The 25,736-nt window shown below is 41.1% G+C and overlaps 1 protein-coding gene across 4 annotated transcripts in view; it reads left to right on the forward strand.

Annotated features, from left to right (window-relative positions):
- Arl15 (ADP ribosylation factor like GTPase 15) overlaps positions 1-25,736 on the forward strand; it is a 391,154-nt gene that overhangs the window by 105,837 nt on the left and 259,581 nt on the right. Inside the window, exon 2 of one of the 4 annotated variants that reach the window (XM_052743305.1) lies at positions 4,073-4,213. The exons of the other annotated variants lie outside the window; for them this stretch is intronic. Within the exon in view, the coding sequence (XP_052599265.1) occupies positions 4,166-4,213 (48 nt within the window). The 5' untranslated portion in view covers positions 4,073-4,165. The remainder of the gene's footprint in view (positions 1-4,072; positions 4,214-25,736) is intronic. 4 annotated transcript variants of the gene reach the window in all.

Raw genomic sequence — 25,736 nt, forward strand, 5'->3', positions numbered from 1 at the left:
TTGGTCACTCTTTGAGGTACACCCTAGGATCAGTGATTGGGGAGCAGGGTGGAAGGAGACCCAGACTTGATCATTTTCAATTTTGTTTCCTTTCCATTTTTTTTTTCTTTTGATTTTTCAAGACAGGGTTTCTTTGTGTAACCTTGGCTGTCCTGAAACTCGCTCAGTAGACCAGGCTGGCCTCTAATTTGAGATCTGCCTGCTTCTGCCCCCTGAGTGCCAGGATTAAAGGCATGCAGCCCTCCTGCCCAGTTTTCTTTCCCTTTTCTAGAATTTAAAAAAAAAATGGCCGGGCGGTGGTGGCGGCGCACGTCTTTAATCCCAGCACTCGGGAGGCAGAGGCAGGCGGATCTCTGTGAGTTCGTGGTCAGCCTGGGCTACAGCGCGAGATCCAGGAAAGGCACAAAGCTACACAGAGAAACCCTGTCTCAAAAAACCAAAAAAAAAAGAAGAAGAAGAAGAAGCTCTTTTAGATATCATCTACTGAAGAAGACAAAAAGGGAGGGGGCTCAGCCCTGTGCTTATCAGTCTTAACATTCATCCTGTTGATCTCTGTTAAGAGTGGAACTTGGTGACCATTGGAAAGCTCTTTAGCTCCTTTTCCTTTATAATTCAAACTGGAGAACTTCAGCATTTGATTCTTGTTTACTTTGTTAGAAAGTATAATGTAAAAAAATGTGCTTTGAGATAACTTAATGTTTTTGACCTGTTTGAGTTGTTACTACCAAAGGCTTCTTTTGAAAATGGGTTATGAAAATGTCTCTTCACTTTACCAAGGTTTAGGTTTAAATATTTTAAATCATTTTTACATTGAACAACAATGCATTCAAGTACTGAGGGCTCCTTTTTTTTAAATACTGTTCTCCCATTACCCCCAGTTTTATTTTCTGTGTTTCCAGTTACCTGTTTTCAAGGGCCTTTGAAAATACTAAATGGGGGACCACCAGAATAGACACCGCATAGATATTAAACTGCATGCCATTCGGGGAAGTTGTAATGAAAACCTTGTGCCATCCTACTTTGCCCCTCTCAGGATGTGAGTCATTGTTTTGTTGGGTAGAATTGGTACTATATATGGCACCCACCTGTTGGCCACTTAGAAGCTACTAGGTTATCAGACCAAGTGTCCTAATGATGTAATGCTTGGGCTCAAATAACCCTATTTTACTCAATGGTGTGAAGGCACCAATTTATTATAGTGTATTGTTATAGTTGTCCTGTTTTATGATGTTATTGTTAGTATCTTTTCTGTGTCTCCTCTATAAATTAGACTTTATCATGAGTATGTGTCCAGAGGAGCAGAGAGCGTAGTACATGTGGGGTTCACTGCTACTCACAGTGCAGGCATCTACTGGAAGTCTTAAAACTTACTGTCTGCGAATAAGAGAGGACTCCTGTGTGTGTTTTAGCTTAGGTAGAGCTGAGTAGTATGTGCTCTTTTGTAAAATTACAATGAATTACACACTCAAAATCTGCCAAGTTTTCCCTTTATAAGGGGGGAGGGTGCTGTTTAGATCATGTGAAAATATAAAGTGTTCTGTGACCTAGAACATCCTTAATTTGAGCAATAAGGGAAAAGTAACATGTATCTGGTGGGGATGTTGAGGGAGCAGCTTCATAATCTTAGAGCTCTCTGCTTCTCCCAGGGGTCATTAGGCTCTGCCTCCAAATAACGTTTTGTTCTCACTGCTGAAAGATGTTCAAACAACTTGGACAGTGCTACTACATTTTCAGTAGAGTGTGCCTTAACCGAAAGAAAGGAAACAACAGAGAGCGAACAACTCCACCAGTGTAAAAGGAAGCAAAGCTCTTAAACGTCATGAAAAGCTGAAAGTGAGCAGATCTGTTTCCTGCAAGAAGTAGACCACCACCTGGAACAGGTGCTCTCCTGCTTGGGGATCAGTATGGAGACACTGATCTAGTCTCCAGTCCTATATAGTCATAGGAGTTAAACTACAGCAGGGCCGATCATTCTAATGACTTTTTTTTTTTTTTTTTAACCCAATCCCCATTTGAAGGAGGTTCTGTAAGTCACAAAATACTCCGGCGTAGCCATGTTTCTTCACATCTCGGTTAAGGATCGTGTTCGATAACCTGTAACTTCTACTGTAGCTGTATGAGCAGGTCCATATGTAGAGATATGAAGTGGCGTCAACTATGAAAATTCCAGAATCTGAATAACAACGAGAAGTTTTCTACTCTCTCTGCCATGAAGAGAGTGTCATCCGTGGCATGGCATAATAAAATTGCAATAGCAGTGATAAATAGCACTAGTTATTGATACAGCGCTATTTCAAGCATGTTGGATTTTGTTTGAATAATGTTTTGATTCCCTTATGAATCATTTAGCCCTTCCAGTAACTGTATTATTATTCTTGTTATTGAGATGAGGTGAGGCTCAAGGAACCCGGGAGGTTTAGCAGAGGTGCCTCAGAGAAGGAGTTATGAGCTGGTGATCAAGCCCAGGAGATTTCTAGGATTTGCCTGCATTCTTCGCTTAGCTGTGGCCACATTCTCCTGCCTAATGAGGAAGCTTCATTTAAAAAAAGAAATGACGGAACATGCTGTTTTTCCACAAAAGGACTGTTTGTTATAAATCAAATGCTCTGAGCTGCTAAGCCATAACTGTTGATATTCCTGATGAATAAAAGTTGGTCTCATTTTTTTTTCATATTTCCATTTATGGCTGTCCAAACATAGGATTTTAGTTTCCTGTTGTTAAATAGGGACCTATGTTGAGTATTGCTACTCAAGTAAATATTGACTACAAGTAGCTTGAGTTTTCAAGAGGACCACGCCAGTTATATAGGTGATTTTTCTTACATGGAGGGGTATAGTACTGATAATCAGAGCTTTCAAGCAGACACACACACACACACACACAGATTTGGACAATTAATGGTATTTATTTTTCATTTCAAAGAATATTTTGTGTTTCAGATTCATTTTATTATTTTTATAATTATGTTTTTGATGATACTCTTTGCTCCTATTCTTACAAGATATTTTTCAGCATTGAAGACCAGGAATATCTTCTTCAGATCGTTTTGAAACACCTGTGGGAATTAAGCATTGGGATAGAAATTGTTGACTAGAGCATTTACCTCCCCCCAAGACAGGCCAGAAGAGGGTGGGGCCAGGATTGGTTATCATGGAGTCCAGATTGTCCTGGAACTGTCCGTGTAGCTGAGGATGACCTTGAACTCTTGATCCTCCTGTCTCCACCAGTGCTGGAATTGCAGACCTGTACTTATATAACACCTTTCTTATACCTCCTCTTTTAGTACTGTGATTGATTGAACCTCACATAAGCTACATTTTGGGTTGTATTTAACTGGTCAATTCAGTTTGCTTGAGACCAGCCATGATTAGTTTTATATATTGATTTACCCCTACCACAACACTGAGTAGAGCATGATTTAGAGTGAACCCAAGATGAGTTGAGGGGGGGACATTTCACAACATTTTGGCTGGACTATAATGTAGTAGGTATATAATGTAATGTAGTTCATTAACAACATGAACTAGACATGAAAGTGCAGAATGTGGTGTGAGTCTGTAAGGGTTAGAAACTTTAGGCCTTGAGAAATAATAATGATACTGTCATTTGGGCAAAAGAAAAGTAAATTCATATTTAAAAAAAAATAAAGATACATTTCTAGTATCTCAAGTGATATCTCCGTGTCATTTCCACCTGCCAGTAGGGAAAGACTGGGGACACCCTGTATTTTGTGGGACACTCAGGCCAGCCTTTTGAGATTCTAAAACTTGAGTAGAAGCCACCCACTGTACTTCTTGAGAAGTTCACACAGCTGAGGTCAAACTGTTGTAGGAGGTAGGGCAAAGATGGTTCACTTTTCTGGGTATTTGATGTGTCGGGTATGCTGATGTCAATTCTTCTCATATTTCAGCCTACTAAACAGTTTTTAATGTGTAAAATCACTGTTAAAAATGCAACAGTATAAAGACATTCTGCTGTTTTGTTTTTTATTTTGTTTTGTTTTTTGTTACCTCTCTGTCTTATCATTTTGTTACAAAAGTATATATACCTATTTATTTTGTTTCTTGCCAGGTTACATTTTTTTTATTGGGGTGAAATTAGAGCTTTTTCATTTTGGTGGCTGGAAAGTACTCCCAGCTGAAAACCATCAACCATTTAGACTCCATGCTTCATTTGAATTGTGCTTCTGGACACAAGTCAAGGATGACAACTGTGAGTTTCATAACTTTTTCTAACTTGATTCAAAAATGTTTTGGGGCCAAAATACTCCTGAGACCTTTTCTGCCTTCTGTTGGCAAGGCTCTACAGAGGTTATCAAGGTCAAGACTGTGTTCCTGGGTCTCATAGAAATGAAGGAGCAGTGTGGAAGGGGCTCGTGGTGTCTTGCCCTTACCTGCGTTTATCCAGCAATGGCTTATGTGTTCTTGCTCGAGATGAATATCTCACTGGGTCTGTGCCTCTGGAAGTAAAAACTATTATCTGTCAGGCATTTTATCTGCCTTAGAAGTGCCAGTATTCTTTTGTTGGAGTTATAGGTTTGGACAGTGTAAAATGAATTAGGAAGGGGAACCATGTCTTCCAAGAAGGCTGAGTGGACAAGAGCGGGCCATAGGAAGTCAGAGTTGGAATAATTCCAATGTGGTGGCCAAGTTTCCACAGTATTTACTACCTCAGGCTCCCAGAGGATACCTAATCGAAGTGGAAGTTTTCATTTGGGAATCTTTGTGTTTGAAGTTGTTATCCTCCAGGATATCCCATTTCCAAATTATTTAGGCGTTTTTTGTTGGTTTGTTTTATTTTTTAAATACAGTCTTGGTTATTAAGGTAAAACAAGTTAATTTCATAAGCATAAATCTGGATAATTAATACAGATCCGTTTGAGCTACTTCAGTGGATCAATACTTATGAAGCACCTAGCATGTCTAGGTATAATACATATATTGATGCAATTACATTTCTGGCAAAAAGAATAAATACTTTATTATAAAATATTACAGTGTAAGTACTAAAGAACTGTTTAACAAGCAGATTACATACCAACAGGGTGCTTAAGACACCAGCATATCTCATGGACAGAAGGAGAGAGACCAGATGAGGATGTTACAAGATTTGTAGTTTTGTGTATTTTTGGTTTGGTTTGCTTGTTTGTGAGACAGGTTCTCCTGTAATCCAGACTGACCCGTTAACTACTAGCCCTATAGTCAAAGTGACCTTGAACTTCTGATCCTCCTGCCACTGCCTCTTGAATGCATCCATGCTCAGGGATTTGTAGTTTTAGGTGATAGTTTGGTCAGTGCGGCACTTACTAAAACAGTAAACACAAGAAGAAGCAACAAGTGTTTGCTATCCGTGGGAAGATTGGTAGTGGGTTTTGGTTTTCGTTAAGAGTGCGTAAAGCGTATGTAGATCTAGATGTATAGTGGGGAGTGTAAATTCCATTTTAATTCGCTCTCTAGAAAGAGATAAACGCTAGACGTGGATTACGGAACTCATCCAAATATTTGAAGCCATGGGAATGGATGGAATGACCTGGATAAAACTTAAGTGAAAAGAGTATTAGTGGCACTAAGTACTCCCTCAATTTCTGTTTCTACCACTCCTTTTTGAGATGATGAGTTGACGCTGCTGGGAAAGGGGCTTGCTCTGCAAGCCTGATGACCTGGGTTCAATCCCGAGAATGTATGGTGCAAGGAGGGAACAATTCCTGAAAGTTGTCCTGTGACTTCTACATGTGTGGGGTGGAGAACCTCCTGCCCAGGCATTTTATATGCCCCCCCCCCCCCCCCCCCCCCCCCCCCCCGCCAATAATAAACAAACAAATATAAATGCTGTGAAATGTGCCTGTAAAGATCACTGTCTTCTTTCATTTTCCCAGACAGGGTAACCTCTCTGGTTTCTAATCATTGTCTCTGACTTCCAGACTTCCTCTTAATTGGTGATTTCCTCTCTTCTTTGACTTCAGTGAGGTTGTATTTCTGCTTTTCGTCCTACCACACTGACTGGTCCCTGCTCTTAGGACTGACTTGTAAAGGTTGAGGAACTCTCTGTAAAGGTTGAGGACCTCTCAGCTCAGCTTACTTGTCTTGTTCTTTGTTCTTTGTATAAACTTTAGAGGAGGACAAACTTGGTAGGAGTCTGATCAATGTCTAAGATGTGCCAAGTTTATTGGATGTGATTTGAAAAGATAGAGGTTCATTCATGGAACATATGGCTGGAACATAGAATTCTATCCGTTGCTGTGACTAGAAAGGCTAGATGGCAAGTTAGGATGATGCCTCGAGTTTTTATAACTTGCTTTGGGAAAGGGCTCCAACTTCTAGGATCTGCTTTGCAAAAGAGGAGTTCTGGTGGTTCTCAGAGGTGCGAAAGAAGGATAAGAGAGATCAGAGAGACCTTGGCCTTGAGGCTTCTGAGGTCCTCTGGTGTCCTTCAGGTCCAAGTACTCAACATGCCCAAGTGTCATACTTTCGGGGGATGCTTTTTGAGTCGCAGTAAAGTAGTAGGTGAGGAGAGGAAGAAGGCAGAAGACTTTAGAGGACCTTGTCATCTGTCAGGAGAGCTTTGGTTTTTATCTTGAGTGAGATAGGCATGGGGGACTTGGGGATTTTAAGATGAGAAGTGACCCGATGTGTTTTAACAAGATTGCTCTGGCTACTGTGTTGTAAATAGACTATAGGAGGTTAGAGTGGAAACGGAAAGCCAGTTGAAAGCCCTTGCAGTAATCAAGCAACAGATGATAGTGGGTTGGACCAGAGCGGTAAGGGTAGAGGTGGTGAGAAGTAGTTGGATTCCGGATCTATTTTGAAGCTGTTGTTGACAGAATTTCCTGATGGATTGGACATGTTGTTTGAGAAAGAAAAAATAAATAAATAAATGCCAAGGATTATTCTAGTTACTGGCTTCAGCAACAGAGAGAGAGAGAGAGAGAGAGAGAGAGAGAGAGAGAGAGAGAGAGAGAGAGAGAGAGAGAGAGGAGAGAGGAGAGAGAGAGAGAGGCAGCGGGGGGCAGGGAGAAGAGAAGACAAGACAAGAAATTGTTGTTAACATCAAGGAGGTGACTTTGAGGAGGAAGGCATTTGGGGTAAACTGCAGTTTTTTTCCCCCATGATTTTTTAAATTTTGTTAAAATGCACAGAACATAAAATGTACCATGTTAGCTGTTTTTAAAGTGTAGTTCAATGGCTTTAAATTGCTTTGTAATGATTTGTAGCCATTGCCATCATCCAACCCTATGACATCCCATCTTGTAGCACGGAAATTCTGTATCAGACACGTAGTCATGTGTTCATTCTTGTCTCCTAGTTGCAGCAACTACCCCTTAATTTTGGCCTTATCGTCTCTACTGCCCTTAAGTACTCCATAAGCCGAATGGGAGCTTCTGTGTTTTTGAGTTGATTTCTTTCACAGAGCTTTAGGATCTCAGGATTGATCCAGATTGTAATATATGTGAGAACTTTTTTTTTAAAGACTAAATAATATTGCATCATATGCATAGACTACAATTACCTTACATTTTCAGCTATCAGCAGCCACAGTTTGCTGCGTCCATGTTTCAGCTCTTGCTAACAAGGCTGCAGTGAACATGGACGTACAACTCTATCATTGAGACAGACTCAGAGGTTGCACACTAGGTCATATAGCAGTTCTCTCTTCCCTTTTTTTGTAGAAAGTGCTCTGCTGCTTTCCCCGATGGCTTCGTACTGTGTGCTCCACTCCTGCATCTTTGCCAACGCTTGTTATTTTTGTGTGTATGTGTATCCACATGAATCATTAGCTGGAGCCCAGTTCAGAAGGGTGGCCTTTATGGGGGGACTGTGATAAACATCTTTTCATGAACTCGTAAACCTTTTATGTATCTTCTTTGGAGAAATGTCTGCTCAATGTTTGAATGTCTTTTAGGGCCTGAGTTTAGTCAAATCCTGTGTGTTTTATCCTTTCTGTGTTACCGTAATTAAAATTATTATTATGATTTTTTTGAAAGCAGCATTGTTGAGACTGGGGATATGGCTCCATAGGTGAGGCGCTTGTGCCAACACAAGGAGCTTAGTTCTAATCAACAGCACCCGTTTAAAAGCTAGGTGTGGTAATGCATGTCTGTAACATCAGCACAGGACAGGGGTGGGCAGAGATAGGCAGTGCCTGGGCCCCCGTGACCCACCAGTATTGCCAAAATAGAGAACTCAAGTTAAATGAGGTACTGTCTCAAAAAAATAAGGTGAAGAAGCAGTTGGTGAAAACAGACTGATGTTAGTGTCTAGCTTCCACATTGCTTACATAGGCGTACATGGGTATCACACACATACATATGCACACACAGGCACGCATGCACCATTGTGTGGATTTTGTTGTAGGGGTTTAGGGGTTCTTTACATGTCGTGGGTTTTTATCTCTTATCAGAGGAGGCTTTGAAATTTTTTTATTCCATTCCATTCCATTCCATTCCATTCCATTCCATCCCATTCCATCCCATTCATTCCATGATGTATTGGTTATTGCCACATTGCTGCAACAGACTCACTTGAAGGAAGAAAAGGTCCTCAGGGTTTACAGGCCTGTGCAGTCCATCCCTGCTCAGGGATGTGAAGCAGCTGGTCGGTCGCCTCCATGGATAGTCAGGAGGCCGAGAGCTGAATGCTGGTACTCAGCTCACTCTCTCCCTTTTGCTCATTTTGCCCATGGAATAGTGCCACCCACATTCAGGGCAGTCGTTCCGTCTCAGTTAACCTAAACTAGAAGATGTCTCACAGATGCCCAGTGCTTTGCCTCCATGGCGATTGACAGTCAAGATACACACACGTCACCTTTTCATACTGTTAAGTTTGCTAAGTTCAGAATGTCCACATTTTTTGTTTGTCCCCTGACTTTGATGTCAGGTTTTAGAAATAATTGCCAAATGCAATATCATGAACTTCAGTGTCTATTTTCTTCTTAATCGCATAGTTTTAGGTATTACATTGAGGACTCTGACCCAGTTTACAAAGTTAACTTTTTTGTGTTTTGTGAAATGGGGAGGGAGACAGTTTTTGCAGGGAGATAAGCAGTTTTGTTGAAAACACTGTCTTATGTCTATTGAATAGTCTTGATGTCCCTTGTCCAAAATTACTTGGCCTTTTGGTGTCAAGGTCTAATTCTATTCCATTAGTTTGTATCTGTCTCTATGCCAGTACCACACTATTTTGATTACTGTAACTTTGTTAAAGTCCAGAGGTAAAAATCCTTCCCCTTTGGTTTTTATTTTATCTGTGTGATCCCTTGAGATTCTATGTGAATTGATGTTGCAAAAGCATCATGAGACATTGCATATGAGCTGTGTTGCTCCTGGAGGATGCTTTGTGAGGACTGGCTGGTTACCAGTGCGCGTGAAGTGTCTTCATTGATTTTCTTCTTTAATTTCCTTCATTGATGTTTTGTAGTTTTCATTGTATAAGTCTTTCAGTTCTTTGTTTTAACCAGTCATCCATTTTATCCTTTTTGTGCTACTAGAATTGGAGTTGTTTTTGTAATATCTTTTTAAGACTGTCTTTGGCAGTGTAGAGCATCTGGCTTTCGTTGTTGGCTTAATTTCATTTTAATCTGAAGGGTTTCCCACGTTTAAGATCTCATCTACAGGGCTGGAGAGATGGCTCAGTTGTTAAGAGCACTGGCTGCTCTTCCAGAGGTCCTGAGTTCAGTTCCCAGCACCCACATGGTGGCTCACAACCATCTCTAATGAGATCTGGTGTCCCCTTCTGGCATGTGTATACAAAATAAATAAAAGAATTAAAGAAAAAGGTATCATCCACAAACAGGTAATTTTCCTGTTCCTTTTTAATCTGGATTCCCTTGGAGCTTTTGTGTTATTTTGTCTTTGTTGGTGTTCGTTTGTTTTGTTTTGTTTTGTTTTTTAATCTAATTGCTCTGGTTATAATTTCTATTTATGTGTTGAATTGAAGTGGTGAAAACATGTACTCTTTCTCTGCTCATCTGCTTAAGACTTTTCAGTCGTTCACCCTTGGAGCATGATGTGTATGATTTCATGTAGCTTTTGTGTTGATGTAGATTCCTTCCGTGTGTGTTGAGTATTTTTTAAATTATTAAATATTACTGAATTTTGTAGTATTGAGTGTTGATGTGGGTTTTGTCCTTCATTCTGTTAGTGTACGGTATATCAACACATTTTTATAAGATGAAAATGAACTATCCTGGCATTTCAGATATAAATCTCACCTTATATATATTCAATAACATATATATATGTTATATGTTATTGAATTTGACTTCCTAGAATATTTAAGGTAGTTGTATTAGTGTTCATAATAGATATGTTGCTTTTCTTTTTTCCTTATGTCTTTGCCTGGTTTGAGTATCAAGGTTTATATAATCAACACTGATTATATATAAAAAAAAAGTTTGCATTGTTCTGTCCTCGAGGATTACTTGAGAAAGTCTCAGGAGAGTTAGTATTAGTTCCTTGAGTGTTTTGGTAGAATTTCCTGGTGGAGCTGGGTTGTATTAGGAGATTTTGACTCCTGTTGCAGTCTTTTTTTACCAACAGTTCACTGAGTCAGAGTCTTGTCTCTTCATGACTTAGACTTGGCTGTTGTGTATTTCCGGAAACTTGTTCATTTTTGTCTGAGTTATACTGTTTCTTGGAATATAGTTTTATAGTGCGCTAATCCTTCTCACCTCTGTAGAATAAGTGGTGGTGTATCACTTTCATTTCTGATTAGTAACTGGAACCCCCACCCTCTCCGTAGTCCGTCTAGGTGGGAATCTAGTTGCGTTAATTTCCTTGAAGACCCTTTGGTTTCATTGATTCTGCTGCTCTTTTCCGTCGTGGACGCTTTCCTTCTCCTCCTGCTCCATTCCCTCCCTTTCTTCTTTCCCCTTGTCTTCCCTCTTTCCCTCTGCTGGGAAGACTCACGAGCAACAAGATCTATGCCTTTGTGTGATTATGTCACAGCCAGGAGACAGTTGGTGCAGAGACGGAAGAGGACTACTCATGCAGTGTTTGCTCATGCAGTGTTTGGGGTAGACTTACGGGAAGCTAGTTTAGTGGAGGGATGGATTTTGATCAGCATAGGAAATTTGTCCATAAAGTTGGCCTTAATGTGTCCTTGGGTCTAGACTAGAAGGCAGTAGAATGGCAAAAGCTGTTGAAATAATAATTTAGGGGAGATATCAGTGAGTCCCCTTTAAGGGTAATATAGTACTGCAGTCCAGAGTGCCATGTTTAAGGTGTGGTATTTCTGTTGCAACAAGTTGGGAAGTGTTCTCCACAGACTGGTGAATGTGGCAGGGAGGGACACTGATTGTGACTTACTGCTAGAGGATTTTGTGGAGCTGCAGCCTAGTGGGAGAGCCCTGGGCAAGATGTGTGAGTCCTTCCCAGCACTGCAAAAGAGAAGTCTGTTTGAAATTTAGAACTATGCACAGACACGATGAAGTAAATGAACTCACATTATTGATACTTTGATAATGAGTTAAAGAAAATATTGAGCCAGGCAGTGGTGGCACACGCCTTTAGTGCCAGCACTCAACAGGCAGAGGCAGGTGGATATCTGTGTGTTTGAGGCCAGCCTGGGCTACAGAGTGAGTTCCAGGACAGGCTCCAAAGCTACAGAGAAACCCTGTCTCGAAAAACCCAAAGAAAGAAAGAAAAGATTGTTTTCTTGGAATTACCAAATTAAATAATTGATTTAAACTGAAAATTATATATATATAAAACTAGGAGAATGTTTGAAAACTTAAGAGTTACTAAGTTGGGTGTTAGTTTAGTGGAGTTATAAGAATTTAGTACTTGGAAACATTTTCTGTGTCAAGTGGTTTTGAAGTGCTTTAAAAATAAAATTGAATGTACTATGTTTAGAAATGTTGGTTAAAATTATAGAGGGAGTATAACAAAGTTTGTTAATGAGGTTAAATGCTAACCAAAGTCCTTGAAAGTGATTGCTGTAATTTACTGGATTTACGAGTAGTAGGATTCATAAGATAAAGGCTAAGGAACAGTTTTCAAACTTCCAGCTTTAATAATTTAAACATTAATTTGCCAAAACAAAGAGTCTTTTCTGAGCAAGAATACCGGAAGCCTTGCACTCTATGTGTGCAGCTCCTCACTTGTGGATTTAGGTCACCTGGTGATTGTCCTGTAAACTCTGACTCCTTAGAGTGATGTAGTTATTACTCAGTTTCATGTGGATGTCGAATAATGGGTACCCCAAATTTATAACCGCAGTTTTAATTTCTTTCCCATCCTTCTTCCTAGCTTCTTCCAAAACCTACCTTCCTTTTTGGCTAAAGCTCAGTATCACCTTGATTTCATTTTAGCCATGGCAAAGGCTGCCAGTTAGGGTCTCTCAGGATACAGCATTTTCAAATTAGCAGTATGCAAAGTATTCAAACTGATGACAATGCTATTTTCAAGGTGTGGACAGGGTACCAAGAAGATCCCTTGTCCTAAAGTCACAAGCTTTCTTGTCATACTATCTTTGGACTGCCAGCCTGCAAATAGTGGCCCGGAGACTTATTAATTATGAAAGCTTGGCCTTAACTTTTTCCCAACTAGCTCTTATAACTTGATTAACCCATATTTTTTAATCTATGTCACGTGGCTCGGTTACCACTTCTTAGTAGGGCACATCCAACTTGCTCTTAGTTGGCTGGTGAAATCACATGCCTAGATTCTTCCTCCTCCTCACCTCTCTCCCTGGAAATCCCGCCTATCTCTCCTGCCTGGCTATTGGCCATTCAGCTCTTTACTAGACCAATCACAGTGACACATCTTCATACAGCGCAAACAAATACTCTAACACCCAAAGGAGCAAAGAGCCATTTTTGGACCTCACTGGTAGAATGGGCCGCATGGAGGGTCCGACAGGATAAGCAGTGTGAGGTTATGCTGGTTCTATGATACAAGCCTCTCTCTTATTGGCCTTGTAAGAAGAAGGTTGGAGGAGCAGCTTAATTTCATTCTTCTCTCTTGTATTATATTGAATGTAATTAGAAGCCACAGGCCACTGATGCATCTGTGGTCAGCCTCCCAGCACTAAAGGGTAAAGACTGGTTGGGGGCCTAAAGTAGCCCACAGTAGGCTGGTCTCCTGGGACATGCTCTAACTAGGGGTCTCCAACCATGTGCTTATTCATTTGTTTGTTACTGTGTTCTTCTGCCCCTTTACTATGAAAGAGTCTTGCTGAATCCCTGTTCTCCCCCACTGCTTGTGGGGTTCTCTTTCTGTGTTTATTTAGTAGTGGTGCCCCCAGACACACATTGGGACACCATGGATTTGCTTTATGGAGACAAACATTTGGATAGTGTCCAATCTTTAGGAATTGTGTTAAAAACCGAAAGGCGGGAATATTTAAAATACAATTAATGAATAGCAGGTGACACCTTTGAATATGGTGTACTTGGTTTTCTTTAATCTTTTTGAATTCCTATCTACTTAAGGAAAATAAATAGTGGGTTCCTTTTTGGAGGTCTTTGAAAGTCATCAAGGTATGGTTCAGTAGAACATCTGGCTGTAGTTTACTTTGCCACTGAGACCACATGTGTCAGGGTTAGAGATTATCACAGTATTCAGGACTCTTTGTGATCTCCCTCCTCAGTTTTATTGTTGTTGGGAATATAAATGTGTTTGTTTGCACATGGGTGTGTACCAGTGCATCCTCCCTTGTATTTGGATGTGGAGGCCAGAGATAAACTTGCACTGTCTTCTTCTGTTGCTTTCCTCATTTAAATAGGGGTGTGTGTGTGTGTGTGTGTGTGTGTGTGTGTGTGTGTGTGTGTATTTTACCTACATGTGTATCTGGGTACCTTGTGCATACTTGGTACCTGGAGAGGTTAGTAGGTGACATCAGATCCTTTGGAACAGAATTAGGGATGGTTGTGAGCCACCACGTGGGTGCTGGGAACTGAACCTGGGTCCTCTGCAAGAGCAGCAAGTTCTCTTAACTACCAAGCCATCTCTCTAGTGTCCGTACATTATTTTTTGAGACAACGTCTCTCACTGAACCTGGACATCAGTGATTGGCTAGCTTGAGTGGCCTGCGATCCCCTAGATTCTATCTCTGCCTTTCAGACATGGCCAGCTTTTTATGTGGGTTTAGGAGATCCAGACTCAGGTTCTCATGCTTACTTTGTAAGCATTTTAACTATCTCCTAACCTGATGATCTTCATTTTAACACTGCTGTCTTGCCTATCCTCAGGTGTTGCAAGTTTGAATAGCTGCTTTACTTGGGATGAAGGAGATTCGTGTTTTTCATTCTCATTCGGTCAAACTATATTCATCGTGTCTCCTCCATCGTGACTTGTTAATTCAGATCTTTCTGTGATTGTTTGTGGCTTACAGGGACATAACTAGTATATGATTTAACACTTTAAAAGATATCATTTCAAACCACATGCTTTAGGATACTTTGTCCCTTGTATTTCTTTGGCCAAGAAGATATTAAGAAATTGTGAGAAATTTAAAATTCTTAAGGTTGAAAAGAGAGCTATGGTTTTTAGAAGTCCTATTGGTTAAGATAATCCGGGGGAAATTTTAAATTTTTCACCTGGTGTCTGTGCCTTCAGATGTGACAATGAGGTATTATTTTAATATATGCAGAATTTGTTCAGGCTAAAATTCTGTCGTAGATTTTCCATAGCAAAGGATTCCTGCATTTTTTTCTGGTGATGTCTTTCTTCAGTTTTTTGTTTTGATGAGTGCTCAGATCCTTTCTATACATTTTTATGTGCTTCCAGTGATGAATATTTTGCCTTTGGTAAGCCCTGTCTCTAATTGCCCATGAGTAATTTTCTTAAGGATCTTTTTTTCCAAACTTATTTAAACTATACAGTTGATACTAACACTAAGGTCAAAGAATCATAACATTCTTTCTTGTGTATGAAATGCCATGGAAGCTTTAGGATCAGTTCAGGATGGGAACATAATTAGTTATATAGAATATTATAAATTATTTCCACAGAGTCATTAAATGAGGCATAATATCTTCTCTTTAAGATTTATTGATTGATTTATTGATTGATTTATTGATTTATTGATTTATTTATTTATTTATTTATGATGTATACAGTGTTATGCCTGCAAGCCAGAAAAGGACACCAGATCTCTTTATAGATGTGAGCCACCATGTGGGTGCTAGGAATTGAACTCAGAATCTCTGGAAGAGCTGCCAGTGCTCTTAACCTCTGAGCCATCTCTCCAGCCTGTCTTTTTTTCTTTTTCTTTTTCTTTCTTTCTTTTTTAACATGCCTTCTCTAATCCAGTGGTTTTCAACTTCCTAATGCTGAGACCCTTTAATACAGTTCCTCATGTTATGGTGACCCTTAGCCATAAAATTATTTCTTTGCTACTTTGTGACTATAGTTTTGCTACTGTTATGAATCGGAATGTAAATATCTGATATGTGAACCCCAAGTGGGGGGGTCTTGTCTTGACCCACAAGTTGAGATCTAAGCATTTTTCTACTCCTTTTGCCCCACTATTTTTTTTTTTTTTAATATGACAGTTCACTGCAAATCTTCAATTTTATTCTTTGGGGAAAACGAAATTTGTTAGCCAGAGACAGTATTTTCTTTCTCCTATTTTTGTGTTAACCGTAAATATGATTGCTTTGTTTTCCCCCATGTTCCAGATGAGTAGTTTTCTTTTAACAGTTGCTTCATGATTGTGGTATGCTCTGCAAATTGAAAAAAGGGAAATTTGAAGAACTCAATATTTGATACTAGCTAGACAGACATGTGGGAACCCAGAATGGTTTTATTTAAAGCAAGTAAATAAATAAGTGCATAAAAGCGCACTCACATATCCTTCAGGAGTTTAGGAGATTTTGTATTTATGTTTCTAGTGACAGAAGTAGCCCAGACTACCCTGCTGTGCCTTGGTTTTTAATTGAGAAAAGCTAGGTGGTAGCCAGAGCTCCATGGATTTTCAGTCCCATTTTCCCTCCTACAAGATTTGAAAGTCAAGGGAGAGCAACACAATGCAAGTATCCAATGTCATAACGGATCAAGAGGAGTTGGGAAAGGGAGAGAGGGAACAGAACAGGAAAGCTGAGTTAGAAGGCAGAACCTGTTTGCCCAGCAAATCAAGGCTGTCTCCCAGCTCACCCAGTTTGCTCTCTTGCCTGAATCTCAGCTGGTTGGCCTTCCACTCTCAAAACTGTCAGAATGTCTATGGAAGTGGAACTTAAACTAATCTTGTTCCATTTTATGCCTAGGAAATTGGCTCTCTGTTGTACCAAGGAGTATAATGTAGACTTTAGAGTGTTTGGGGCTTCCCTGCAAATGAATACTGGATATTCTGTAGTAGACTTTAGCAACTTAAAAGTTGGAGTTTCTTGTTTTCATTGCTGTGGGATGGGATGACATTTTTTCTCAGCTCCATGGCAGCCAGGGCTCCAGCTTGGCCAGTTGGATGGTCTCTGGCACCTGGCTGGAGCACTAAGTTCGTTACCCCTGTGGCTGTGGTATGTTTGGGCTCAGGCCAGCAGGCAGTCAGTATTAGTTAGTCTTAGGGTTTTATTGCTGTGAAGAGACACCGTGACCATCACAACTTTTATAAAGGAAAACGTTTTATTGGGGTGGCATATGGTTTAAAGGTTTAGTTCATTATCATCATGGCGGGAAGCGTGGTGACGTCAAGGCAGACATGATGCTGGAGAAGGAGCTGAAGTTCTACGTCTTGCATCACAGGCAGCCGGAAGAGACTGTCATACTGGGTGTGACTTGAGCACCTGAGACCTCAAAGCCTGCCCCCCCATTGACCACTTTCTATAACAAGGCCACACCTCCCGATATTGCCACTCCCTATGGGTTTATGGGGGCCGTTTTTTTTTTCAAAACACCACATTTGATTCCCTGACCCCCATAGGCTTGTAGTCCATGCATTAAGTCCAACTTCCAAAATCCCATAGTCTGTAATAGTCTCAACCCTGTTTAAAAGTTCAAAGTTCAAAGTCTCTTCTGAGATTCATGTTATCTCAACTGTAATCTCCCATGAAGTCAAAATGAAAAGCAGATCACATACTTCCAACATATAATGACACAGGATATACATTACCATTCCAAAAGGGAGCATCGTGTGGAAATACTGGACCAAAGCAAGACCGAAAACCAGCTGGGCAAACTCCAAACTGCATCTCCGTGCCTGACGTCAAAATGCTCTTCAGAGCTCCAGTTCTTTTCATCTTTACCCTCAGCACCACTGGCTCCCATGTTTGTACTAATATGGCCCATTAAACCTCACTTAAGCATTCAACTGCTTTTCTAATATAAATCCCAAAGTCCGCATTCCTCCAAACAAAAGCATGGCCAGGCGTATGAGAACAACACCCCACTCCTGGTTCCAACTTCTGTCTTTGTTAGGGTTTTAGTGCCAGCGAAGCAGTGACCACTGTGGTTGATACTTGGGATTTTTTGGTCTTCTCATCCATTCTGTGAATTACCAGAACCCTTCTAATGTATCACTCATAAGTTCTTTGCAATCAGAGAAAAAATACTTGTGATGCTCATATCTCATATATTCCTGTTTAGTTTTAGAACTCCTTTGATAGAGTGTATGCTTAGACAGCCCCTGGACATCTGGAGAATCTGAATACCCTAATACCATCATCAGTTTACTATAAGATTCTCTTACCACCTATAAGGTATTTGTGCTTGTATGGCTTTTAGGGAATAAAGAACTAAAAACAATCATAATGTGAGTCCACATGCTACTTTTCACTTTTTTGAGGCACGAACAGATTATTTTTTATTGGTATCTGGTTTTGGTAAGTGATTTGTGGGTGCTGAAGAAAATCTGTTGATAGTTCATAGGTGATCTCAATTGTCTGCCTGAATCTGTGTTCAGCTTTTGTGCGTGATGTTTGATCATAGTTGAAAGCGCCTCTTTAATAAAACACACCTTTAAATAACTCAGATTAATTCCAGCTTCTAAAGTGAGAAGATGTCTCGAACTACCCCTGCTGCCAGCTCAGCTGTGGATCTGAGATCTCCAGCTGTGCCCTCTCTGCCTTTTTCATCACCAATAACAGACTTTGCAATCAGAATCTGTCTGGCGCGTGTGTTGATGTGTGAGGCGAGATAACATCTAGCTCACTGTATTGGCTCTTCCGCACTAGACCAAAGTAAACATTTGTCTTTGTCAGCAGTTACAGCAGCGTGCTTTGAGGATGCAGGGATTGCATATGTCTCTGCCTTTACCCTTTGGTCTGCCTCTTCCTAGTGACTGGCCTATCATCCAAGAATCAATTTAATAGTCAGGATAGACTAGTACCTTTAAAAATTGCTTTTTAGTTTCCCTTCCTAGGGCAAGAAAAAAATTTCTGTGATCTCATATTATATTATGTAATGAGCAATTTTAATTGTTCTTACTTCAGCAAACCAAAAGAACTGCCTTTGTCATTAGTGAGCATTGGTATTTGGTGTTATATCAGCTCTTTGATCAAATGGATGAATAAATAAACCCTAACCATGAATTATATTTAATTATATGTTATGAAAAGAATCCTGATTGGTAATCACAGAAATCAATGTTCTTTAGGAAAACCCTGTTCTAAGTGAAAAAAAGAACCCTCATTTTAATAATGAAGATACCTATTAATTACTGTACATTATGCTTTCATTTGGTAATAACGCCTTGTATGTTACTCCAGTGATCCCGAGAGGTTGTCCTATTTCCTAGATTAGGTGATGGCCATCAGTGAAGTAACTTCTCCTGGCGGCTATGGGGCCCTCCACTTTAGGTTTATCTGACATGCACTTAAGCAAAGTGCTACACTGACTGGGGAATACCTGCCACGTGGTGAATTGGATGCTGGGTCAGATATCCAGTTCCAGAATAGAATTAGTGCCTTCATTCAAGTACTCAATCTCCAGTAGGGGGAGATGGACAGCAGACGAACCTGACAGATTGGTGGGTGTTATGATACTGGAAGAGAAAAGATGCCAACAGAATATCAAGGATGTCATTTCAATTAGACTGACGGTTACAGGAGTTTTAAGAGGTAGCAGTGTTGAGCTGAACTTTGAAAAATGCCAGAGAAAGGTGGTGGGGATTGACAGGTACACTCTCTTTAGATGACCCGGAGCCAGTAACAGAGTGTGTGTCTGTAGTGGAAAAATACCAGTATGAAGGTCTCTTTTATGTGTCAAATCCTGTTTTAGTTGATTTATGAGCATTTCATGGAACCAGAGATGACAGCCAAGGCCAAATCAAAAAGATCTTTGTCTGGATATTACCCTGACCAATACAGATGATCACAAGAATATTTTAAGTCATGGAAAGGGTTTTATGTGTTCTAGAGAGATCATAGCCTTTTGGAGATGGAGGTGGGTAATGCTTGAGGTGATGACATCAGCAGACACCATAATCGTCCTGAGGACAGTGGGAATGTTCTGACCCAGGGCCTTAGGAATTGAGTGGCAGAGGTGGGTGGTAGAGGTGGACAGATCTATAAGAATTGATGACCCCTGGAGTATGTGGAAATGAGCTTTATTTTTTATGGATTCCAAAGACTTAAGCAAAAAAAAAAAAATAGATTTCGCCTGTTAAGAGCTACATGATTAAAAAAAAAATTAGTTGAATTTATTTTCTTCTTAGGCATCGTAAGCCTCTTGGTCTGAAGTTCTGTAGCACTAAGAGGGCAAAGAGCATACTTTGTTGAGTTCCTTCCTAGGGAGCTTTTGGTGACACTTCAATCCATCTGAAGGACGAAAATCCAGGGAGCCCATTCTCTTTCAATGTTTTCATGACCTGACTCATTCCAAATGCATGAAATAGAGAAAAATGCCCTTGGTAAGAAATATTTAAAGTGTTTAATTAATTGAGAAATATTAAAGATTTTTCAAGACCTACTTTCTGTTGAGAAACATTTGTTCACATAATGGGGGGGGAAGGTTTTATATAAAATGTATTAGTGTTTCACTTTTAACTAAATTTAGGGAAAAAATAGTGTATGTTCTAAAACCGATATAGGTGAAGCCCTGATTGGGATGATTGTGAATGAATATAAAGCTTGAGTTCTGTTACAGACAACAGTGCCTAGGGATTTCATTGCTGTTTTTACTAGATAATTCTGTCATTATAAAAGTTTATACTTAAAAATTAGATTTCCTGTCAAACTATTGCAAGATAAAAATCCTATATTAAAAATAAGAAACACATGTATTTCCAGCTCAGCCTCCTTTTTGAATTTCTTAGTTTCTTTCTTTTTGACTCTAATTCCCCTGATCTGTAAAGAGTGCGACAGATCTACACTTCTGGATAAGCCAGGAATATAGGAGAATCTTGAGTTGGTCTCTTTAAATCTAGTTGTCCCATGCATGCCCTAACTTTTAAGACTCACTTTCGGTTAATCTTGAAACACCCGTATCAGGCTGGTGAATACTCCTGATCAAGGATGACGGATGTGCAGACTGGGAGCCACGTGGGCCCCCGGTCTGCCTCAGTGCGGCGGCGGCACTCTCTTCCATTCAGAGTCTCAGATGTCTGGCCCTCTGCAAAGCTGTGAGGCCAGTGTCTATAGCTACTAAGCATGAAATCCCCTGCTTCTGTTTGTTTCTTTTGTTGCCACGAGTTAATAGGGACAGAGACAGGAGACAGCCCAGAACAAAGCAGAAATAATGGAGTATTTCACCCCAAAAAAAGGAATGTGGATTGAGAAATACAAAGGGTACTGCAAAGACAGACTTAGTGTCCCGAGGCAGTGTGATGTATTGGCCAGAAGCCCCAGCCCTGGGACAATTCCGGACCAGGGCCTTCATCTGTGAGCTCCCAGCCTACATGGCCTAAAGGTTTGACCCATCTTCTATGAAAACAGTTGATTGTTTTTTCTCACTAGGCTTTTAAAGGGCAGCAGGATTTTTCACCTCCAAAGGTGGATTGCTCTTGCAATTCAGGGAAGTCTTCTGAGCTGTCTGGTGGTCAAGGGCAACAGGATTCTGTCTGCCTGCTTAGGATTTTTGCAGCCTTTGGTGCCGTTTTGAGCTTGCACTCTTCTCACATGTTTACAAGAACTCAGAGGCTTCCAAGGTTGTGGGACGTGTTTGACATTCATCTCTCTTCTCACAAATAGGGATTGGCTTATGAATGCATGTTCCTCATCGATCCTTGCCTTTGAATGCATTTCTACGAGACCTGGCATTTCTATGAGACATGCATTTCTCCCCAGAACTCCCTCAATCAACTTTATTTGTTTTTCTTATTAGCTTACTTTAGTGAAGCAAAATTTATACGCACATATATTTTAAGGGCAATAACGGGAAGACCGTTCCATTGTTGTGTGTTCCACAACAGATGTGTTTCTGTTTATAGAATCAGAAATCTGTGTCCAGCATGGGCTTCTCTTCAGATAAGTGGTTTCCTTTCCAAGGACAAAAAGGGGTGAAATGAAAGAAACAAACTGGCCAAGCCTCTCTTCCCCTTCCCTGTTCCCTAATTTAGAGGGTTAGTAGGGCAGGCACAGAAAGTGATTGATGGAGACAGGGAGCATCACATAGCATCACTACATCCTTGCCCGGGATGAGGGGTGCATCAGTTGTATAGGGGATGGTGCAGGGGAGGAAGGAATATACATGGTGGCTCTGACATCCTTCTCTTCAGCCAAGAAATCAGCCTTGTCTCCCAAGCTCTCCGACTTCTTCAGAACAATCGGAACTTCCCATTTATGATGTTCTAGTCCCTGGCTCTGGATGTAGCAGTTCCTGAGGCACGAGGACATGAGCCAGAACTCTAGAGGAGCTTAACAGTCCTGACTCAGGCCCTAGCTCTGCCACTTAGTGTAGTACCCTGGTTCTTCATCTTAGCTGGGTCGCCCGTGAGAGAGTGACTCTGAAGTTGCTTCTTCGTGATGCACTCTCAGATGTGAGAGACCTAGATTTCCAGAGGCTCCGGTCCTTGGTAGACAAACTACTTTACTTCTTTGAGCCCCAGTTTTCTTAAAATCAGAATCATTGAATTAATACACACAAATCTCTTCTACTTTGTGCTAGCTGCTAACAGTACTAGCTGCCTCTTCCTTTTTCTTTCTTTCTTTCTTTTGACTTATGTGGGCATCCAGTCCTCCTGACCCTGATGTCTCTCTCCTGCAGAACCTAAGCGGTGCAGACCCAGCCTGCCACACATTTGGCATTGATTTGTGTTTTCTTTCGGGTTACATTTTCAAAAGACAGACTTGTGTTTGATTATTGCAAGGACTTGTGAAGTCCCGAGTTCAATCTCCAGCACTGCAAATAAAATGAAAATAATAATAATAATAATAATAAAACAACAAAGACAACAGTTTTAGAAATTAATGTCCTTCCACAGACAGCAGGCAGGCATGTGGTGCACAGGCATGTGTGTAAAATATTTAAATAATTTTTAAAAAGGAAAACCCTTTAGAACTAACCTTCACCTGCTTCTTTCTGAGTTTGAAGCCACACTGCATGAGACATAGATCTAAAGTGAGAAGTGAGTTTTCTCTTGTTTTTAAGATATGGCCTTGACTCAAAGATGTGTCATGAATCAAACAAGCATTTCTTGAGTGTTGTGCTCATCTCCACCCTTTGTGTGTGTGTGTGTGTGTGTGTGTGTGTGTGTGTGTGTGTGTGTGTGTGTGTGTGTGTTTGTGTGTGTGTGTGTGTGTGGCTATCTGTTATAGAAGCTATTAGGTTTTTTTGTCTGCTAAGGCCCATATTTCAGTAAGGAAGAAACTGTGGTTTGGGTAGTATCTGTGTGGCTGGGGAAGATCTAGATTTAAATAAGAAAGAAACTGTGGCTTGGGCAGTGTCTGTGTGGCTGGGGCAGACCTGTATTTCAATAAGGAAGAAACCATGGCTTGGGCAGTGTCTGTGTGGCTGGGGAAGACCTGGAGCGACTGGAGAAAAAATTTCCAGCAGCTCTAGAGCTTCAATCAAATTGGAATCGTGCTCAGAATAAAATCTTGTATTCATGGCGCAAAACAGAGCATTGATTGAAACAAATGCTATGTCCCACAAGGCTGGGAATTTCATGCCATGGGATGGTAGGAAATCCTGGCAGTGCATGGGCTAATGCCAGAGCAGGAGGCTTTGCAGCAAGCCTCTCTCCCAGAAATATGTGGTGGCAGGACAATTCTCTTGCTGTTTTGATCCTGGCCACCCTCAGAATCAGTAACACCAGAGTCTTTTAGAACCAGTAGAGAGACCAAAAATGGGTATGTCCTTGGGTCTGAGTGAGCCTTTTTAATCAGCTGGTAAATATGATAGGAAAAACTGCATGCGGCCGTCTTTACTAACAGTAAGGAATGGAGGAGAGGGTTGAAGAAGTCCCTCTGAGCAGTACTTTGAGTAGGGGCTCAACAAGTAGGCAGAGAAGGGCAGGCCTTTTTCCTTCTGGTGAACAGGATCTTAGTAGTAAGAAGGCTGAGTGTTCACACCGATTGAGGGCCTAGTGTGTGATTTGGAGGATAGCCAGAGTCTTCAAGTGCCAATGAAATACATAACTAAGTGCCGAAGTAGTACTTTGCAGTGCTGGTTTCTTATGCAGATATTCAACAAGTGCCTACGGTCTTCAGTGCACTGCCACATCTGCCGGATGTCTAACGCTGTCCCCAACAGACACGTACAAAACTCAAGACCTTAGTATCTTGCTGTAGGGCTGGCTACCAGGCTCTAATCTAAGCCCCAGTTTTTCCGTTACAGTTGGACTTGTTCTTGATTAATTTATTCTTGATACACATGGTCCCCTTCCTCCTTTCAGAAAGGAGCAAGTAATAACGGACCCCATGGGAAAAGGCTGACATAGTCTAGGCACGGGAGACAGTGATGGGGTAATTCCCTGAGGGTGCGGTTCCGATTCAGATTGTTCTTTGTTTCCTGCTTCCTAGGGCCTTGGATTTTGTGTGCAGAACTTGGGTTGAGCTCGGGTGGGGTTGAGAATATGAAGTGGCTGCTCTGAGCCTATAGAAGGGGCTCCAGGCTGGACTGTGTCCCGGGCTGCCAGACCCTTGCCCAAGGAAGCTAACTAGCCGCCAAGATACCTTAGGAAAATGAGCATCAGGATGAACAGTGATGTGTCCGTCTGGCGCCTTTCTTAGGAGCTTAAAGCGTTGAACTCATGCCTGCTAACATCCTCCTCCAGAAAGGAAGTGGCAGATAGTGTTAAATGTTACTGGTTAATCATGGGGAAGCTGAAGCGTGGATAGGTTTATGGGGCTTGAGCAGAGTCGCACAATGCCTCAGTGTCTGGCCTGGGAATGAAGCCCGAGTTTGCCGCTCGCCGTCAGGACTGCCGACAGCATTGTGTCTCGCATTGTACAGCAGTGAAAGGGGCTTACCCTTAACAATGCGAGAGCTGCTGTAGGAGACAAACACAATGAACTTGGGTACAGTATAGTCTAGAGGCCAAAGGGAGTAATTTTAAGTAAATTGACTATAAGATCCAAAGCTTCATTAGGTTTTAAAACAAGAAACAAATGAAAACCCTGTACAGTTTGGGGGGCTGACTTAAAAAAGCATGAACATTCCTCCCAGATTTGCAAAGGCATGTACTGAAAAGTTCTATTTTGTTGGCTGAAAATATAACACTTTCTCGGTTAACCATGGCATTTATTTTCAATGCATATGTATTCCTAGGATTCTGAGATTTGTTTTAAATATTTCTTGTAAGAACTGCCAGTCCAGCGTTTCCTTACTAAAATGCTCTATTTCCCCCTAGGCTGAGTTTGGGGAGGGATGGAGCTTTTCTTTCATTCCGGTTTAGTTTGGGTTCCATCAGAATGCTTGGGACTAGAGAGCTGGGGATTTGGGACAGGGCTGAGGGTGCACAGGGCATTGTCATGTTGGGTGCCATTGCAGGCTCTGTGAGTAGAGCCATGGGAGAGGAGCTGACAGGACTTGGAAGAATGCAAGAGAGAAGAGAGGCAGAATAGCATTGTCTTTTATGTCAGAGTGTGCGAGGTTTCCTGACGTGAATTAAAAGGTGATGTCGATATTGGTGGGCTTGGGTATAAAAGCTGTAGTCTGGATTTTGAAGAGAGCATGCCATGAAGGTGAAATTGCATAACTTGGGGACAAAATATGTAGAGCAATACTGATTATTGAATAATTTTACAAAGGTCATATAACGGTTGCTCATATTAGCTTTTTAAATTACGTTTATTTCTTTGTGAGGGTACGGATGCATGCCACCGCATGTATGTACAGGTCAGAAGAGAACTTGTGGAAGTCAGCTCTCTCCTACCACATGGGCTCCGGAGAATGAACGGAGATCATTAGGCTTGGTGACAAGCACCCTTACTCATCAGACCATTCCTCTGGCCTCATGTGTTTCATTTTGTATTTAAGATTGATGGTAATTTGGTTCAATAGTGGGCACTGCCCTCTGGGAGTCAGTCCAGAGGAACTACAGAAGAGGAGCTGAGTGAGCCAGGGGCTGGTTTCTAGAGCAGAAATGGAGTCCTTCCTTGTTTCCCTAAACAAAGACCAAAGCAGTCTGTCACAGCTGTGTAAGTAATGCTGTCTGTCATAGCTGAACATAGACGGCCCCTCTTGATGTGAACAACTGCTGGCCAGTGACCACCTTCAAGGAAATATATGTGCCCACACAGAGATCTGCCCTTAGGAAAGGCTCACCAGAAGCCTAAGGGCCTTGCTTCTTTGTGGACAGAGAAAGGTTGCCAGTGAGAGCCACTCTTCATGTGAGCCCAGAAAGTGATGTGTTGGCACATAGAAGCCTGTGTGCTGCTGTGGCCGTTAATCTTGTAGGAAAAGGCATAATGGATTTAAAGT

This window comes from Peromyscus californicus, unplaced genomic scaffold (genome assembly GCF_007827085.1).
Source record: "Peromyscus californicus insignis strain IS unplaced genomic scaffold, ASM782708v3 Scaffold_18__1_contigs__length_77618521, whole genome shotgun sequence".
Taxonomy (NCBI): domain Eukaryota; kingdom Metazoa; phylum Chordata; class Mammalia; order Rodentia; family Cricetidae; genus Peromyscus; species Peromyscus californicus.